Source organism: Carassius gibelio, chromosome A16, assembly GCF_023724105.1.
Source record: "Carassius gibelio isolate Cgi1373 ecotype wild population from Czech Republic chromosome A16, carGib1.2-hapl.c, whole genome shotgun sequence".
NCBI lineage: Eukaryota > Metazoa > Chordata > Actinopteri > Cypriniformes > Cyprinidae > Carassius > Carassius gibelio.
This window is the reverse complement of record NC_068386.1, coordinates 18,317,393-18,337,733: the sequence shown is the minus strand read 5'-3', so window position 1 is coordinate 18,337,733 and position 20,341 is coordinate 18,317,393. Positions and strand designations below refer to the sequence as shown.

Sequence of the window (20,341 nt, the reverse complement as noted above, 5' to 3'; positions counted from 1 at the left end):
CTATTGTCACCATAGCAGCTATTTATGTTTATTTTTGTTTCTAATTTGATATTTCCTTAACTACATTTACAAGCACACATGAAATAAACTTCCCTTTTTGTATAACTAAATATATCAATTTAAGATTTGCTGAAATTATGTTCCTTATCAAATAACCTACGCTTTATTCAGAGAGCTGTAGCTGAGACCTTTATTTGTCTGCGACACATGCTAATACATTTCAATGCTAAAGACATTAACCTACCTGTCTTTTCCTCTTTGAAGTGAAGGAGCCTCGGTACTCATAGAGCCACACCATGAGTGCAGTCAGCTCTGTTTTTACAAGTGTTTGACCCTGAAATGTTTCAAATGGTGTTTGTTGAATGCACTGTGTAAGTAATACAGGTTGATTGGGAAGGATGGAGCCTCGTTCATTTCATGATGTGCTGTATTTACACGGTAAAGTGATGGATGTCTGTGTCGGCAGTTGCACTCAAGTTGATTAGCTCGTTCAGGTGCCGAGCCACGTTATGTTGTGTGAATTCAGTAAGGAGCTTGTGTTATTGAAGTATAGCTCCTAAAAATGAGTGTAGGATTTACTTTAAAACCATTTCTATGCTAGGAAACTTCATTTACATTTACATTTATGCATTTTTTATCCAAAGTGACATTGGATATTTAGAAAGATAGCTTTCCATGGGAATCAAACCCATTACATTGGTGTTGCTTGCTCCATGCTCCACTGTTTGAACTACAGGAAGGACATTTCACAAATATACTTCAGTAATCTTTTATTTACAGCTTAATTTTTTTGTATTTTTCTTTTCTTTTTCTTTTTTTACAGTGTATGACATTATTTTCTTAATTAACTGACCTTTTTGCAATAAGGGGGGATTTTTAACATTAGTTAATGCTTTAGGTATTATATGAATAATGAATGGACATTATTTGTTAAGCATTAATAATGTATTTCTAAATATGTAATTATTTATAAACATACTATTGTTTCTTGTTCATTCATGTCCATTCATAAGACATTAATTTATGATTTACGAACAATATGTTTATTGACATTAATTAAATCGATACTATTCCCTTTTAGTTCATGATGTCTAATGCATAAATTACTATAAATAAATTGAACCTTATTCTAAAAAGTTATTAAATACTAATTAAACATAACTTTTCTCTGCTAAATGTCATATCCCACTTTTCTCAATCCAGTCAATTCTCAGTAGATAAAATCTAGTCCCTCCCTACATTTCTGGCCCAAAGTTCTGCTTCACTCTGAAATTATACATTTAAGAAGTTAAATGCATTTCAAATACAGTTTTTTTTTTTTTAACCCTTTAAACTGTTTCGAGACCCTGAAGTCTAAAACCTTTTTTTATAGGAATGAATGTCCTTATTGTTTTGCCACATGTGTCTGCTTGTAGTTTTTTGCCTTCTTCCAATTAACCGCATCATGTATAAAATTCCTGCTCTGTGACAAAATGCAGTGTAAAACCAAATTAAAGTGGTTCCAAATGATTAGCCTGGCAAAGCTGACACATCCCCCACAGTTGTGCCAAACCGTGCAGTCTTACAGTAACACTTCCACCAAACCGGTCGCCTCTCCAGGCTCAGAAACCCTCCCATAAGAAATCAGTTAAGTGGTCCCCAGCTCGCAGCCGCTGGCAGGGTCTTGCTTCAGGGGGCGAGAGGGGAGTTGGGGTGGTGGTTGTTAAAAATGAGCTAATGGGCGGTGTGGGGCAGGGATTGGGCATGCGCAGCGAGGCACAGCAGGGCCTGGACGTGGAGAGACGAGGGCAAGACCCTTATTGAGTCTGGCATCAGTATTCAGGGGAACTGGGAGAAATAGATGGGCGTCTCATACCTTGGAGTCCTCAGAGTGCAGGAACCAGTGCCAGGAAAATTACAGCTCAGATTTATGCAATGAGGGAGAGTGAACATAAAGCACAGTACAGACCCAGAGGGTTGAATCTATGGGACTCTAGTGCAGGATACTTTATACCTCTGATTTCAACCTCTCTGTGGTGGGAAACGACTGTAAAATAGCTCAGCCGTTACTAGTACGGATAGTATAAAAGGATAAAAGGATAAAATCACATTTTGCTATTAAATATTGTTATATTATGCTTAATAGGGCTGTCAGTTTAACACGTTTCAATTCATTAAAAATAAATATATTACAAAACATTTGTCGATTTTATTAATAATTAATTTAAACTTTGCTTTAAACAATGCAGCAATATTGTGAAATATTATTGCAATTCAAAAGAACAGTTTTCTATTTTAATATATTTTCAAATGTGCTTCTTTCTATGTTTTTTTTAGTTTGAATAGAAAGTTTATTTAAAATATGCATTTATTACAATGTAAAAGTCTTGACGGACAGTTTTTATCAATTTAATTAATCCTCACTGAATAAAAGAAATTATATTTATGTCACTATGTAATTTACTACAGATTTAATCATAATATAATTCTATAATATGAAATATCATGTAAGTATACCCCTCATTCTACACATTTTCATGAACCCGAGGGATCCGACTTCCTCAGTTGGTTCATGTTAGAAGCAGAGTCTCACAGTTTATAAAGTGTAATCGTTACCGGGAAGAAACGGGAGAGAGATGAAAGGAAATATAGAAGAAAAGGAACAACACAGAAAGAGACTGACAGAAAGAGTATTAGACAGGTAGAGCTGTCACTAGTATGGTTTAGAGTGAGTTTAGTTGGCAGCAAGTCTGGGCTCTTTCTGGCACTCACACTCAAACACACACACACACACGGTCCTGCTCCAATTCTACCCAGGGGCTCCCTCTTACCTCTGACCTCATTCACTTTGATTTACTCCTTCAGCAGCAGGTGTAGCCCTCCCTCTCTCCTTGCACTCTTTTATTAATATGAAGTCATCCCTCCATCTGCAGGAAGCTGAGTCTATTGTCAAGATGCACCTTGATGCGCGCGCGATGATATCACTCAAACTCGAGAGTCATGAAGGAAGAGGCAATTAATAAATACCATTAAAGTGCAATTACCCATCATGCCTCAGGCTCTGTGAAAGACATGACTGAGTTAGAGAAACGGGAGGTCAGAAAGGAGAGGCTAAAGATCAGCGATGAAACAGAGAAGAATTTGAAAGGATTGCTGCTCTTACGACTGTGGACGGACGGATATCTGTGTGTATATCACATGAACAAAACCTGATAGATCATCGTCTGGGCACTATGTTTTATATATATATATATATATATATATATATATATATATATATATATATATATTAGGGATGCACGATATTGGATTTTGGCCGATATTCGATATGCCGATATTTTCAAAATAATTTTGGCCGATGCCGATACCGATATCGATATATATACAAATATATACTGATATATTTAAACTTTAATTTTACTGAAGAGAAATCCATGTATCTCTTCTGTACTGATTCTACCATAAATTTATTATTTTACAAATGTAGACAGACATTCACATCTGAAAAACAGGTCAATTATTTCACTTGGAGAATATCGGTTTGGCTCATCGGCAGAAATATTCATATCGGCCGATACCGATAATGGTCATTTTAAGCTTTTATCGGCCGATACCGATATTGTGCCGATATTATCGTGCATCCCTAATATATATATATATATATATATATATATATATATATATATATATATATATATATATTTAAATCTAATTCAAAGAAAGCTAACTTTCTTATATTCTAGATTCATTGCACACAAAACACTTTTTCCTTACGGTCAACTTTCTATGAAAATATTTTGATACAGCACTCTGTGAGCAGCCTGCCCTTTCAGCAATGAAGTGAAGTGAAGTGAAGTGAAGTGAAGTGAAGTGACATTCAGCCAAGTATGGTGACCCATACTCAGAATTTGTGCTCTGCATTTAACCCATCCGAAATGCACACACACAGAGCAGTGAACACAAACACACACACTGTGAGCACACACCCGGAGCAGTGGGCAGCCATTTTATGCTGCGGCGCCCGGGGAGCAGTTGGGGGTTCGATGCCTTGCTCAAGGGCACCTAAGTCGTGGTATTGAAGGTGGAGAGAGAGCTGTTCATGCACTCCCCCCACCCACAATTCCGTCCGGCCCGAGACTAGAACTCGCAACCTTTCGATTGGGAGTCCAACCCTCTAACCATTAGGCCACGACTTCCCCATATGACCTTATGTTCCTTACCCTCCTTGTGGAGGGTGTTGATGATTGTCTTCTGGACAACTGTCAAGTCAGTAGTCTTTCCCATAATTGTGGTTGCATGTTCTAAACTAGCCCAAGAGGTACCCAGTATTTATACTCAAAATTAATCAAACTAATCAAGCTCAAAATGGAATATTCTATACTGAGTTTTGAATTTTCCTATGCTGCAAGTCATAACCATCAGTATAAAAAAAACGTCTTCAGATATTTCATTTTGTGTACACTGAATATAGAATATAAGAAAGAAATCAAATTACAAAAATATAGACCCTTTCTATTATATTGACATTTTCTTGAGATGCACCACTAAAATATTTGATGATTGATTCGTGGAAAGGCAAGGAATGAGATGAGAAAAAGGATGAGAAAGATTGTGGGTCATTTCTGTGTAGGGTTTTATGCATTTCCCTACCCTAGTGAGGACTTGCTACATTTTCACAATTTTCATTCAGTTCGGTCCAATTTGAAGCTTGTTATGGTCAAGAATCACTGCCTATTTGTTTTTCTGTCGTCTGTATGTGAAAGTTTTCAAAAACACAAAGGAAAAACATTTCTATTTTTATTACATTGTTGTCATGTAAATGTACCCTAAGCTCTATAAACAATAGTTTTTGAGTATCTTTCTAAATATTTAACTTGGCAAACTTTGGCAGATCCAATTATTAGATTTTACAACCAGCCAATCAGATGAGAGCTTGTCAGATCAAGAAAGTTTTTCAGTGACCGTTTTTTTGTTTACTTTTACATTCAGTCCCCACCTTGTCTTTGATTCCATCTCATCTCACACAGGTGCTTCAGACACTTCTCAGTTCAGGAGAGTTGCCCTGTAAAGGACATCTTCTCAGCAGGCCAACACTGGAGTTATAGTAATGACTGTTTTCCCCAGGTTTTGCAGTGCCAGCGTGCAAGACAGCACTATGATTATCGGCTAATACAGCTGCTGTTTCAGCTCTCTGGCTCGAATCTAATGTTTATTTACACCTCATTACAAAAGGCAGATGAGACCTACTCAGTGACACACATCAGCGCTGATCTGGGTTCTCAGCGAACGTCATGAGAGATTATGTACACGTAACATAAATAGGTTATATTACAAGCCTCTCTGCACCGTTCATTTCTACCTGCCTGATTTGGAAGGGAAAGTTTTTCTTGAAGTACTTGGGTGAGAGTACTTTTATTCTCATTTATTTTCCGTTCATGCCATATTATTGACAAGTTTAGTTTTGGTTAATGTTCTTAGATTAGTAATTGCTTAACAAATGTGATCTGAACTTTCTGATTTGGATGTGTCAGTTTTTTTCTGTTTCTGCCAAAAGCAGAACATGTTCTAGTGGTTTCAACGATGTTACCAAAAGCTTTTATAGCTGATTACTTCCTCTATATCCTATAGTTAGCATTTCTGACTTCTTTTCTTACTTATATAGTGCAACAATTGGGTTCCAGAAGTAAAAACTCCATAAATTTTAAGTGATTTTCAAGTGAAAGGGAAAGTGATTTTTAATAAGACAATAACTTAGATAATGAAAACTTAGACGGAACTACTGTGAGTTTCCAAGATGTTAATTGATGGTATGTTTTTTGCAATAAACTTAAAATATTTTTCTATAGATATAATCAGCAACATTAAATGAATTGTTATATTTCTTTATGGGATTACAGTTCTTTCACTCACTAAAGCAGTTCTGTAAGTACTCAGTCTCGTACCGTTGTCATTTTGTCACTATGCTAAAGTTTTTTTAAATACATTTTGGATCCTTTTGGAGCTTTGTTGTTGCAAAAATTCTACTTGTTTTTCAGCCAAGCACCCATTTGAGGTTGATGTGCATGCTTTTGTTTTCCATTTTTGTCATTTTATTTTCCTTCACATAAAATTTGTAATCTTGTGATCCACTTCATAGCTTTTCAACCCGTTGCTTTGGTTGATGGCTTATAACACTTTAACAAAGTCTTTTTAAAAATCTCTATGACAGAAAAAGTAGGCAGGCATTAATGCACTCTATTTTGTCAAGTGTCTCAACACAAAACTTGTGAATTTCATATCTCTAGTGTGTATAGTGGATACTAGGTATCTATTAAGTGTGTACTTCCTGCATTGTGCCGTCTCTTTTCAGCCTGTTGTGGCTCATTTAGCCTCTGACCCCATGCGGCACTCTGGGGCCCTGCTCAGAGCCAGACTGATTGCATTAGAGCACTGATAGCGGACGCTCTCCCTGCGCCCCACAAATGATGGATGGATGGCTCTTCCTGTGGAGATACTCCAGTGCTCCGCTTCTCACTTCCTCCCTCCAACCACAGCTGGCCTAGTGCCAAGCTGAGCTTTATTCGACTAGGCCCCATGCTTGTTCCCTCTCTTAGCATGGCACGGCCTCAGACAGAGGCATTCCACTGCGTGGGAACTCTGTGCAATCTGTTTGAACAAGAGGGAGGGAGAGATAGGTGCACAGCTGCCCAGGTCCAATCAAAGTGAGAGCGGTGCTGATTGACAGGTGGCGCAATCAGTCAGAGGTGTTTCTGTGCACTGTGACCCCAGTATGTCAAGTATGTTAATGGATGAAAGATGGTCCCTCGGCGCCTGTGATTCTGATACAATCCATCTTGGTACACTTATTAGAGACTAATACAGATGTCACGTTTTCTAGCGAAGAGAGTTTATTATGTCATTATGTTAGATAAGACTCAATCACAGCCATGCACAGCTTGAAGAGTTTAACCATTTCTTGATTAAATTTCAAAATTTCAAAATTCAAAAAACATCTTTCTTTTTTTAAATATTAAAGTGTCCAGAATATTTTGTAATTTAATAAATATTAGTTTAAGTGCATTAGATAAGATGCATTTCAAAAATACAGTAAAAGCAGTGATATTGGGAATTATTAGTACATTTAAAAATAGCTGTTTTCTATTTTCACCTATTTTAAAATACAATTTATTCCTGTGATGGCGAAGAAACATTTTCAGCAGCCTTCAGTGTCACATAATCCCTCAAAAATCATTTTATTATGCTGATTTGATGCTCAAGAAACATTTTTATTACAATCAGTGTTGAAAACAGCTGCTGCTTAATATTTTAGTGGAAACCATGATACATTTTTTTCAGGATTCTGTGATTTAAAAGGAGTTCAAAAGAACAGCATTTATTTGAAATGGAACTTTACTGTAGAAATCTTTTAACAATGATCAATTTCTTTTAAATAATATTCATATGTTTTTGGGGGGCTATTGTGTTAATAAAGTTGCATTAAAAAAAGTTAAAAAAAAAAAAAACAGCCAATTTTGGTCCATTTTGCCACAACAAAAAATACAGACTTATAAATCATACATATCATACACACTAGACATATACAAAAATATCACACTGTGGCTGTCAGTGTTTTCTTAACGGGAAGTGTTTTGCATGCTGCAGCAGAAATGTTGATAAAGGCAATGGTGGGTTATTACTGATGTGTTGGCAAGATTAAGATGCAGCGGGTGGGTGAAAACAGCGTTAATGCCAGTTAAGAGCAGCAGTAAGGGTGGGTAGGTTAGTGCTTGTGCATTTGGCAGCAAGTGTGTGAAGGCAGAAAGCACTGGCAGCTCCAGCAGTCAGGGTGGCATGGAATGGCTTGGCTTAGAGAGCTAAAGAGCCAGCAACTTATCAAATCATTCAGTGAATAAAACATCTTAAAAAAAAGATATCTCACGGGTTGACCAGCTTGAGAAGAAAGGGATGCTGTGGTCTGGTTTGTGCCTTGGCACTCACATACAGTCCAGTTGGCTATGACTCTCAGAGAGTCAATGTGCTGCCTGTTACAAACACACAGCTCTGAACACCGGTGTCTCTGACTGACAGCATCTGGAGCATGTTACCATATTTTTCGGACTATAAGTCGCACCTGAGTATAAGTCGCATCAGTCTAAAAATATGTCATGATGAGGAAAAAAAGATATTTACAAACCATTAGTTGTCAGTATAATACCAAAACTCATATTGGCCCGTGCATCTTTAAATATGTGATTTGGTTTGATTTTTTTTCTTTCCATGAAGAGATTATCCATGCTCGACTTCATTTCATGTTTTCTTTCATTTATTTGAGTCATTTTGTATGTGTGTGCGTGCGTGTGTCTTGTTTATTTTTTTTAACCTCAGACCAATTTCTTATAAAGTCAGTCTACCTGTTCAGCTCTTGTGGAAATATATACCGTAGACTCAACACTCTCTAAAAATAGTTTTTTATTTTTTTGGTCAATATTTTTTTGCCTTGGCTCAAGTTTAAGAAAGTCAAACTGAATGGACAAAGACATACAAGTATATATATGCACATGCTTATGTACTTTTTCATTTTTTTTTCATTTTGTCTACATGTGCTGTCAACAGATCAAACCATCGGACATATTTTGGCGGCATGTATGTTTATACTTGTGGCTTTTTCTCAACCCCCTAAGTTGTCTTATTGAGCTGCCCAGAAAAACAGCTGTCTGAGAGAGAGAGAGCAGTCAGGTAAACATATTCCAAACACAGACATGCTTTGAGCGTCTCTAGAGTCATAGACTCCAAGACCAGCCCTGGGTGAAAGCTTAAGCAGACCACACGGTTGAAGCAACAGTGTGTAGGCCGAAGGGGAAATGGGCAAATCGGGGAAGAGTCCCTAGGGCCCTCTCGCTGCCAGTCCTGCACCGCGCTGGGCTCGTTCTTCAGATGAAGCTCTTAGACAGTGACGACGGATAGTGGAACAGTGTGTTTGGGTGTGTAAGAGGGTGTGTAGGTGTGTGGGTGAGAGGGTAAATGGGCTTAGCTCGTGCATTCATGTATGTCACAAAGTGGTACATATATATATATATATATATATATATATATATATATATATATATATATATATATATATATATATAGTTTGTTTTAGTGATGTTTTAATATTTTCATTGAAACATTCATTAAGAAAAAAAAAGTTTTTGCAGCGTTCACAACATGTCCCCCAGCTGCTAATCAATGTCTAGGTGCATTTTTGGACTAAATAAAAGGCTTTTTAAGTGAAAAATCTGAAACATGCCAGTCATAGTGCTAATATTTTTTCCCCCCATTTTTGTACTCAGAGACTGAAAGCTGCCCTTGCCCACCATCCAGGGGGCATGGCGAACGGCAATATGAACTCCATGGGTCATATGATGGAGATGATGCAATCGCGGCAGGATCAGGCCGGTCACCACCACCTGCACTCTCACCCCCATCAGCACATGCAGGGACCACCCCACGGATACCCACATCATGCCCACCACCACCCCAGCCATGCACAGAGCGGCCATCACCACCCACAAAACCACGGGCACCACAACTCCCACCCGCCCCACCTGCACCCTGCACATGGACATCAGACCTCTCCACATCAACCAATGCACTCGGCTGCTTCACAGGTACTGGACTGGAGTGAGAGAACGTTGCTTAGAGTCTTATTCTGCAATATTTGCAAATACAAGTGATAATGAGATTGATGAGTTAAGCTGGATTTAAATTCTCAAGTTTACTTGAGGTGGGATAAATTGAGAGAGTCAAATGTAAAAAAAACAATCAAGCAAACAAAAACAACAACTGGGGCCATATTTTAAACATTTGCCAGAAAATAATATTTTCCTCCATAGTTTATATGAAAAAAAAACTGTACATTAATGTCACTTTTGTGCATTTTTTTAAAAATCATCTTTAATATTTGCAAAAAAGTATGTGCATTTCTCAAAACAATTCATACAAACAGCACCACACAGTGGATTAGCCGCAAAAGCCTGTAACTTACTCAAAATCTTTAGTTCATCTCTCAAAAGTAAGAATTTATGTCACACGTGAACATACTGTATCAGTGCCATCAGAATGAAAAGTCCTTGTGTCATTGTTCACAAACAAGACAAAATGCTTAGTCATGTTGTCAATATAACAGTGCACTTTGTTAGAGTAGTATTACCTGATGTAAAAACTATGTCAACATTTTGGATGACAGTCCATATGCCATATGTTTATGTATGCCATATATCCATTTCAAAAGTACAAATTTACACATTACTGTATGTGGAATATTGATTGAAAGAGACTGGACAGTATTCCCAGTTACACTTTTACTAGTGTTCTGACCAAACACACACACACACACACACACACACACACACACACACACACACACACACACACACACACACACACACACACACACACACACACTCATTAATTAAAAGAATGACATTCTTTAAAGAAAAAAAATGATAAATAACACTTCAAGTTTTCTTGAAGTATTATTAATATTTAAGAAAAACTTTTTCTGCCAAATCAAAGTTAAAACAATAACATAAAATAATAATAATAATATAAATATAAGATAATTTGTCCTTGCTATGACAATGCATGGTTAGTTCAGGTTGTAAAATGTAATGAAATGCAAAACAAGTAATGATATTTATGAAGTAAATATTCATAATGTCTTTTAAAATACGTTTTACTCTGAAAATATTTAGTGTTTTTTTTTTATAATAAAAACGTGTGTTCAAGATAAAAGAAAATGTATGTTGCTGAAAAAGTTCTTACGTATTACTTGCACCACATTTTTGTTGAAAATGATATAAAAGGTTTTCAAACCTTGTGAAATGAAGAGTATATTTATAAGAACTTGTGTTTTGTGCACATGTGTTAAATTAGATTTTTACTCTCACTCTTATTTGTATGAACCTGGCTACTTAAAATTCTCTTCAGGTCTTTAGGGTGACCCACTCCATCTTTTTGTGATTCAGAAGTTCTGCTTTAATGTATTATTAAGCCAAAGAAGGGGCCCTGTATACATACAAACCATCAAAGCCACTGCATTTCCATCGCCTCCAGAAACCTGTAATGATCTAAAGATGGCAAACATGGCAACTGCCAAGCATATGTCAAAGAAGCTGTTTGTGGGCCTTGTAGGCTGGTAGTGGCCCTGTTTCTCAGGGTGTTGTAGAGTATCGGTCCGAGTGGACATGTGCAGTGGAAAACTGGGCCCTGACACCTCTTTATGAGGGTGGGGCAGCCTGTAAATCACCCTGCTGTTTCTCACACCCAGACGTCCATCATAGGACTGTAGGGCCACGTGCACAGGGCACATGTTGTTTTAAAGAAAACTCCCAGACAGGAAGCTTCTGACTGAAAAAGCCTGAGCGATGAGATGTTAGACAGGGGATTGGCTGGCAGCCAGGTCTGTGAATATATGAATATGAATATGATTCCTCAAGGGAGAATTGTGACTTCAGACTGTGTGTTTTCCTGTATTTTACAGTTATCTCCAGCTGCACAGCAAATGCAGCTGACGCAGACCCTTCAGTCCCCTCCGCCCAGTGGAGGGCGCCGCAGACGGGTCGTAGACGAGGACCCTGACGAGCGCAGGAGGAAGTTCCTAGAGAGGAACCGCGCGGCCGCCACACGCTGCAGACAGAAGAGGAAAGTGTGGGTGATGTCGCTAGAAAAGAAAGCGGAGGAGCTCACCCAAACCAACATGCAGCTGCAGGTCAGAATCACTCATTGGTACACTTCTCCTCAGCCGAAAGCCTCTGTTCTTAAGCGTTTAAAAAGCACACTTCACTTTGGAACGCACACTGAGATGTATTTCACACGGGGCTTCATATTTCACTCGGTATTAGCTTACTCTAGACCACAGAAGCTCATAAACACCCTTGATTTGACAGCTGAAGCTACCGTCGATGGAGAGCAGACCGGGACGGCCGTGTGGAGGGCAGGGTCAATGGGTTACTGAGGTCTACAGAGTAACCAGAGCACGGCCAGCTGCAGCTGAATGTGTGGTTTTGAGGCCAGTAAAACCTCATCTGCGAGAGGTTTCCATTCACACGCATCCATTCGGTCTCTCAGTCGACCTTGAATTTGCATGGAGACTTACCTGAAAGATTGATGCTGTGTGTGTAGTCATGGTGCATGTTTGAGTATATCCTGCACTACCTGTGGCTTAACCCAGTCAAGCTGGTTTTCAGCGGGCCTCTAAGCCTGATTGAACACGGTTTTTAGGTGATCGCCTGCTGGTGGTCCAGTCTACCCTGATGACACGTGTCTAACGCCCCTTCTTCTAAAACCATGAAATCAGAACAGGTTTACCTCTTTGGTTGGTTTGGGCATGGTGATCATCCTCATCAGGCCACATCATTCGCTCTGAGCAAGCTGAGGTTAACCTGTCTCACTCAAGGCCACAATAGCCGATGTTTCGCTGGGTGCACTTAGTGTGGTCTGAACCTTTCAATTACCAGCCTACATTTCTAACCACTAGGCCACGCCATTCCTACTAATGCAATGCCAGGTACTTGTGATGTATTTACAAAGTTTTGCTGACAATATAAAATTAAGCAAAACTGTGAATACTGTAAAGATTTTAATTCACTTTGAATTTGTTTTGGGAACCCTCTTTGTCTCATCACTAAATTCGAATCAGTTGTAGACACTGATATATTGGCATTGTGACTGAAACATGTTCTTGAATTCTCTGTGTGGCAATTTCCATATATTGTAATATTTGCATTGCAACGTTCAGATGTTTGTGGTTGGTAAGATGTTTCTTCTCACCATGCTCACAAAGACTGATGTGAGTGTGTGTGTGTGTGTGTGTAGGTCACTCCCATAGTCCCACTGTTCAGGCTTGTTTTGTGAAATATTCACCCCACTGTACTTGTCAAAGTGAGGATTCTTCTCCACCAAGCATCCCTGAAACGCTGCCATGTTATCATATCAGTTCTGCTTAATCATTTAATCGAATTCAAGAGCCGTGTGTGATCAGACGCTCATGTTTCCCACAGCGGTAATTGCGGAGAATTCACCGCCTGTTCATTATGAGGTTTTCTAATGAGACCCAGGCTCGTCTGGCCTTTAATTCGTTTTGTCGGCTGGGATGTTTGATGTGAAGCTGCCAATATATCCACAAGAGACCCTATTCCAAAAAGTTTATGTTAAGTATTGTATAGTTAATGACTAGAACAGAACATCATAAACATGTGTGCCATTGTTTAGATTTGCTCACATACTAAGGAACCATAGGGGCTGACTGTCACAAACGTGATTGCCCAAACACGGCTTAAACCTAATCTTAAACTACAAAGGAATTTCAACAAACAATAACTCATTAACAGTCAAATCCGGGCCAAACTGTATCCAAGAAACTGATATACATGTTTATATCTGTGAAATGATGAGGGACATTTAGTTTGAACTTATGATGCTTACAACTGTGTTTTGTTTTATGTCTGTAGACAACGTGTATGACTGGATATTTCACTAGCAATAAGTTCTTTAAGTTTTTTTTTTTTTTTTGTCTCATGTAATCATTGTTGTTTTTTTGGCAGAACGAGGTTACCATGCTAAAAAACGAGGTGACACAACTGAAGCAGCTTTTATTGACGCATAAGGACTGTCCCATCACCACCATGCAGAAAGAGTCTCAAGGTTACCTCAGTGAGTACGATCACACACAGACAGAGGTGACATTACATAATAATGAATATACCGTATATAGTTTGTAGAACACACCCTTATACAGTAGATACTGATCAGTGTTGTGGGTAACGCGTTACAAAGTAACGCGTTAGAGTACTCTAATTACTTTTTTCCTGAAATGTGTAACTTAACGCGTTAGTTTCATGCGTAAGTAATCAGTAACTTCGTTATTTTTTAAAAAAAGTAATCCGTTATTTTAAGGAAAGGAAAATCCCGACTGCAGCCTGCTTTTTGTCAGACAGTAGGCCTAGGTCTACTGTGCCACCTGCGGATGTATCAGCGGAGCCGAAGCGCTGTGATCGTGAAGTCAATGGCTGTGATACGTCTGTGCCCTGCGCCTGACCCTGTGTGTGTGGGGTTTTTTTTTTTCCCGAACTCCCGGCAAGATAGCAGAGAGGACATCGTTTGGTTTATGGAAGTACGCACATTATTTTCAATTTGTCAACTAAAAAGAAAAGAACATAACGGTAAAATGTACACTCTGCTTTGGTGAAAAGCTTCTGTCGACCGCCAAAAATTCTACCTCAAATTTAACGCTACGTTTTAATCTCTACTTTGAAGAGTAAATATAAGAGGACTGTGTTAAAGCGAATTTAGGCTTGTGACTGTGAGTGACACTTTAATAATAATTAGTTCGGCTATTAAGCGATTTGTCATTTGCCTGTGTGGCAGTGAAGGATTTAATTCGGTTTGTTATCATTTTTGTTTGACAGGCAGCTGTTAATTTCTGTTAGATCATTGGCTGGCTGGTTGTTCATCATTTCTAAATGGATTTAAATCTGCAAGCCTGTTTAAGGTTGTGTTTACAAGTAAACATACTTGTACTTTGATAACTGCATTATTTAAAGTTAAAGAAAAATCAGGAGTTATCTTGTGGTGCTCATAATATACAGTAGCCTAGGCTACCCGGGCTGGGTAACGTTAGGTGCGAATTTTGATTAATAATATGTTCTGTGATAATAAATAAATAAAACGCCATGTGTAATAGCCGATTGCTGACTGTCTTTCCTGTTATTGTTATCCTGCAGTGTTAATTTAGTCGGATGACTGACGTTATTCATTGTCGGGAGTCACGACTTCTATGTGCATTTAAAGGGGCCGGGGGCTGTGTCTGTCGTGTGTGAGCCGCTGCAAACGGCTTTTAATTTTTGGTAACGCATGAGTACTCTAACGCGTTACTTTTATGAATAGGTAACGCTGTATCATAACTGATTACTTTTAATTGATGGTAACGTTGTAACCTAACTAACTACTTTCCAAAGTAACTATACCCAACACTGATACTGATATAGATACTCTTGACATTTTTTTTATATATGGAGGCTGCCATTCCCTGGTTATAGAGGAGGGGAAAACACTAATTAACAGTTGCCTAACATTGTTCATAGGGCAGAATTATCATTTCCATTTTCACTTTGAAGTAAATTTCTTTCTTTTTAATGTACACTGCCTGTGATTTAAATATTCATATTTAAATATTCATCTCAATGTGGTGTCTATTATTTTCACATTATTGTCCTGTCTTCCCATAGGAATCAGATGAGATCTCTTTAATATCTCAGTTATTTTTCCTAAACTACAAGTATATGGATGGATGGATGGATGGATGGATGGATGGATGCATGGATGGATGGTTGATTGGTTGGTTGGTTGGATGGATGGATCAATGGACAGATAGACATGTGGATAGAAAAATGGATGGATGGCAGATAGACGGATGGATGAATAAACATATCGATGGGTAGCTAGATGGATGGATGGATGGACAAATAGACTGACAGCTGAATGGACGCAACCAGACATCTTCATCTCTCCTCTTGTCCCTCAGGTCCAGAGAGCAGTCCGGCAGAAAGTCCCACCCCTGTAACCCAGCAGCAAGTCATCCAGCACAACACCATCACCACCTCCAGCACAGCGCCCAATCACCGCACAGATATTAACCCCATCCACTAGAGACTCGCCCTTTACCACGCTGGACATCCCGACTTAAAATCCCGGACAGACACACACCTCTGTGCCTCTGCGGCAGCTTATTCTTCTGTTTGTAATTTGCAAATGTAAACGGATGACCATTTTGTTTAGTTCTGTGTGTTTTATGTTTCCATTTGTGTCTGCTTAAAAAAAAGGGAGTTCGCATAAATCATCGGGCACCATCTCACTTGTCAAGGACATCACTAGTGGAAACGTAACTGTTACATCTGTTCCTGGATTACTGCTGGACCAATGCCTTTACAAATGACAAAAAAAACTCAGATAGCTGGATAGCTTTTGCTATGCATTTTCCATTGCCAAAAAGATGCTGTCCTTTCTTTTCTGCTTATTGTTATAACAATTACTCTCACAGTCTCCTTTTTATCAAATTCAAAGGGATAAATTAGGAAGGTCAGTCTCCATTGGGAGTTCCTTATGAAAGTAACCTGAAGCAATATGAATCTCTGACATGCTCAGCAATCTGATTGTCTTCCCTTGCTCGCTCAGACCAGAATCTAGATCAGATTAAGTTCAACCTATTAGCTCCTGTCATTTCAGATATAATTTCAAAAGTTATTTTCTTAAAACAAAACAGCTTTGGGCTCCTAAGCTGGTACAAATCATGCAAATGGAATGCATTTATCAGGCTTCTGTGAGCATATGCCCTGCTCAACATGTGTGAGATTTTGGAGTTCACAGCTGCAATCGTGTTGCACCAGGAAGACCTCTCTCTCTTGGCGTTTCTGTCCAAACATTTCGGAAGATCCCATCAGCTGTTTCATTTTAAGCTGGTGTAACTTCTGGTCAGAGTTACCCCTGGTCCTCATCAGTTTGCATATTGCTTCTTCTGGCGGTTCATTTCGGTATCTGTTTTGGATCAGCAAGTCAACTAAGTATTATGCGTATGTTTTTGTGCTCATATGTGGGCCTCCCAACCAATGCACTCCAACTAATCTTGCACCAGAATAATGCCATGGAAAACTTTTGGAAGCTTTTGCTTTTTAGCTTTTGCTTAAGACTATGGAAAACTTAAATGCTACTTAAAAGTAGCTTTCGTTTTGTCTCAAAGTATTGTTTAGATCATCCTCGGGCATTCTGACTGTGAGGAAGATTAATTTAATAGGCTTAAATGTAATAGGATATATTTTGATACATCCCAGTTCGTTGTCCTGGTTTGTTTGGTGCCTAGGAAATTATATGAGGCTTCCTTCTTGACATGGACCATGGTAAATTCTGCACTTGACTATAGTCCATATGAAACCGTCAAGCCCCAACAAAAGTGCTGTTGGGCGTTAAAACCAGGACGCATTTGTGGTTACTATTATTCCTTAGCGGACATGCCATTTTCTGAACTCAATACATAGCATTACACAATAGGTTTGATGGTGGCATTTTACACCTCAGAAACGGTGTCCCAATGTGTAATGAACCAGGGTTTTTCCCAGTGCCTGAGTCTGTGTACACGATACGCTGATTCACGACCTAGGCAGCTGATTGAGATGCACCTGAAAAAAAAGCTGGGCAATTGAACGCGGAAATGTATTCTGTATGAACTGCCCTAATCATAACATTCCAATGTGACCTTTGTAAGGGAAATGTGGGCAAAATCCCATATATCCCATAGGCGTATGATCGTGGGGTACTGTCACTTTAAGACATTGAGTCCTAAATACCTTAAAGACCATGACACACCAAACCAACAGTAAAGTACTAGCGGCTATGAAAGCCGACTGTGTTGTTGTCTTGCTTCGCCTGTGTCTGGGCTAAAAAGTTCGCCGCAAAGGCTACAGCCAAAGGCCGACTATTACGTAAAATTCTGCATATGCATAAAAATAAAATAAAAACTTTCCATTCCAGCAGTGGACAGTAGTCTGCAACACAGAAACTGAAACTAAACAAATACAAACCATAAACAAAACAGTGCTTTCTTACAGCTTTCTTCATTCCAAATGTTTTTTCATTGCCATATCACTATGAAAATATTTGCATACTTGAATGCTCAGGTTGGACAATGTAAAATTAGAACAGGGGCCTCTTAACGTACTTATTTGCTTGTTTTCGTAACTTTTGTTTTTCTTCTTGTGCACTGGTTCGCTAAGCTAAGCACCCAATCAGTGTGATCTTTCCTCAATCGGCCAAAGAGCCACCAACTAGTGGCGACCGTAATGATGGCCTGGCATTGGTGTGTCATGGACTTAAGTTGCATTTTCCTTGTCTAATTGCAAATAATGAAGCAATTTGGTCCACTTTGGTTTTTGATCTATAGCGATCTAGATACTGCTTTTCAGATGTCACTATGTGCCTGAATACGTCTTAAATACTCACAGAGGGAAGAATGTCAGTCCTTAGTAATATCATTGCATTTGTTTTCAATTCAGGTTGAACTTTAAGGCCTTGACATTGTTTTGCTTTTTTGTAAAGACTAATTACTAGTGTTTTATTGTGGACACTGTTTTGGACTCATTTTGGTGTTAATGGACTTTTCTACCTTTTTGCAAACAATGAGGCCTGTGATGAGAATACAAGCAAGCTGGATATGTCTTAGCATCACAAAGAGAGATGCACCATAATTTTTCGCCTGTGCTAAAAAAGGGCCTTTTTTCCAGCAGCTAAGCTCAGAACTCTGTTTCATGCTTTTCACAGTTTGTAGAGGATTTTTCTTCCCTCCTAACTGGAACATATTGATTCCCTTCGCCTTTCCTCGCAGCACTGTGTTTGGAACAAGAGCGTGCAAAACGACCTCCACATCGAGAGGTGGAAATCTTGTAGCTGTCTATGCACTTTGACCTCTGTGAGCAGCAGAGGATGGAATAGCCATATAGAAGACTCAGCGATTCCCAGTTCCCACACCAGCGAGAGCCAGCCACTGTCAATCTATGGAGCAACGCAACTTGTACGGACCGATGGGATTGGAGCCCGGAATGGGTCACCCCAATTTGAACCCCAAAGGCTTGGGTTTTGGAGGTGCTCCTGTAGCTTTAAGACTTAAAACTATCCCTTTAGATAGAACCTGTTTGTCACACTGTGAAATGGGTGACGTCAAGGTGAACTGGAAACATGATTGTGCTTTTTTTTGATGGTGGTTAGGTTTTTTCCCAGCAGAGTTCACATAGGATAGTTCACCCAAAAATTAACATTGTCGTCATTTATTCACCCTCACTTCATAGCATACTTGTGTCTTTCTTATCTTTCGTCTGCAGAACAAGAAAGAACATATTTTGAAGAACTTTTTACAGTTTTGTCCATACAGTGAAAGTCAAATGGGGTCCAAACATTTCAAACTTCAAAAAGGATGCAAAGGTAGTGTAAATTATAAAATCATTGATTAAATACTTTATGATGACATGTCAGTAATAGCAACTCTCATTGGTTCTTGTGTGTCACATGATGCCATAAAACAAGGTTTGATGTTACTACTCCATATTTGTTTTTTTTGGGTGAACTGTCCCTTTAAGTAACTCAATGTTTTCTGTGCATGTAGCATCATAATGTAGTTTCGAATGGGATTCTGATGCCCACAGAGGGTGTGAGTTTCAATGTTTTTGGTGTGTGAGCTTGAAAGTTAACTTGAGATCTGTGTATGCATGCATTTTCAGTCTCATTGGCATCTCAGACTTCACAAGTTTTGCAGTGTTTAACCCTACATGATGAGGTAATAATATGGCTTGCTAAAAGGAGTTTGGATCTCTATGGACAACTTTAAACAGTCTAAAGTTGCGTTGTAGTTCATCTCCTGCATCTTTACTTTTCAAAGCAAGGTGGTCAGAAGCATATCTACGCAGGGCCAAGTTGTATCTTACCCAAACAACAAACAAGAAAACACTGAACTGGAAATATTTCACTTATTTCAGTGAGTAACAGACATTAATCTCAAATTGTCGATTTGGCATTAGTCCTTGTTAAGATGGGTGGATGGAAGTCTTTTGTAATAGCATTCTTATAAAAATGAGGGAGAATTTTTTTTGTGTGTGCGCGAGTATATGTGTTTTTTAGGTGGAGGACAATGAATACACATTAATAAAACTATAATGTATCATTGCAACAAAACTATAAATATTGTATAAATTTGCATTAATTTTTGTAATCTCGTTCCCGTAATGCAACCACCTTTCTTTTTGAAAGGAGAACATGTTTGGTACTTGTTTGTAAATAATGTTTGCATTGCACTTGCAGTCTACAAATGTTTGCCTGTTCATTTCAAAGCTGAAACATTGCATTGTTTGTTGCGCATATTGAATTCATGAATTCACACACGCTTGCATAACTTTGTATATTTTATATGTTTATTAATGCCTTGAACAGTTTGTGTTTATGCAGATGTACAGATGTGAGCTCAGACAGCTATATTACGATATGAAAATAAAGCACTTGTTCTGTAACAAAGCTCTGCCAATTCATGATTTTGTCAATTCCAAAAAAATGCAGCTTGTTTACATGAAAAATATAATATTGCAATATTTACTTTTTACATATATATATATATATATATATATATATATATATATATGTATATAATTTTTTTTTAAACAATTATTTGCATAAGAACTAGAACGTTAGTTTGCAGAGTACATCTGAAGGTGACAATCACAAGCGTTTCATTTTTATTTGATTATTTAATGTACCAGGGACCCCTGGTGGACAGATCTGGATTTTGATACACACACACATTGACATTACA

The 20,341-nt window shown here is 38.5% G+C and overlaps 1 protein-coding gene across 3 annotated transcripts in view; it reads left to right on the top strand.

The window, feature by feature from the left end:
* LOC128030994 (cyclic AMP-responsive element-binding protein 5) overlaps positions 1-20,046 on the top strand; it is a 62,729-nt gene extending 42,683 nt beyond the window's left edge. For 2 of the 3 annotated variants that reach the window (XM_052619139.1, XM_052619138.1), the window contains exons 8-11: positions 9,288-9,605; positions 11,480-11,707; positions 13,542-13,650; positions 15,521-20,046. In XM_052619139.1, the coding sequence (XP_052475099.1) occupies positions 9,288-9,605; positions 11,480-11,707; positions 13,542-13,650; positions 15,521-15,645 (780 nt within the window). In that variant the 3' untranslated portion in view covers positions 15,646-20,046. Of the gene's footprint in view, positions 1-9,287; positions 9,606-11,479; positions 11,708-13,541; positions 13,651-15,224 lie in introns of all 3 variants that reach the window. The other variant, XM_052619140.1, reaches the window with a different exon arrangement.
* Positions 20,047-20,341: the final 295 nt, after the last annotated feature.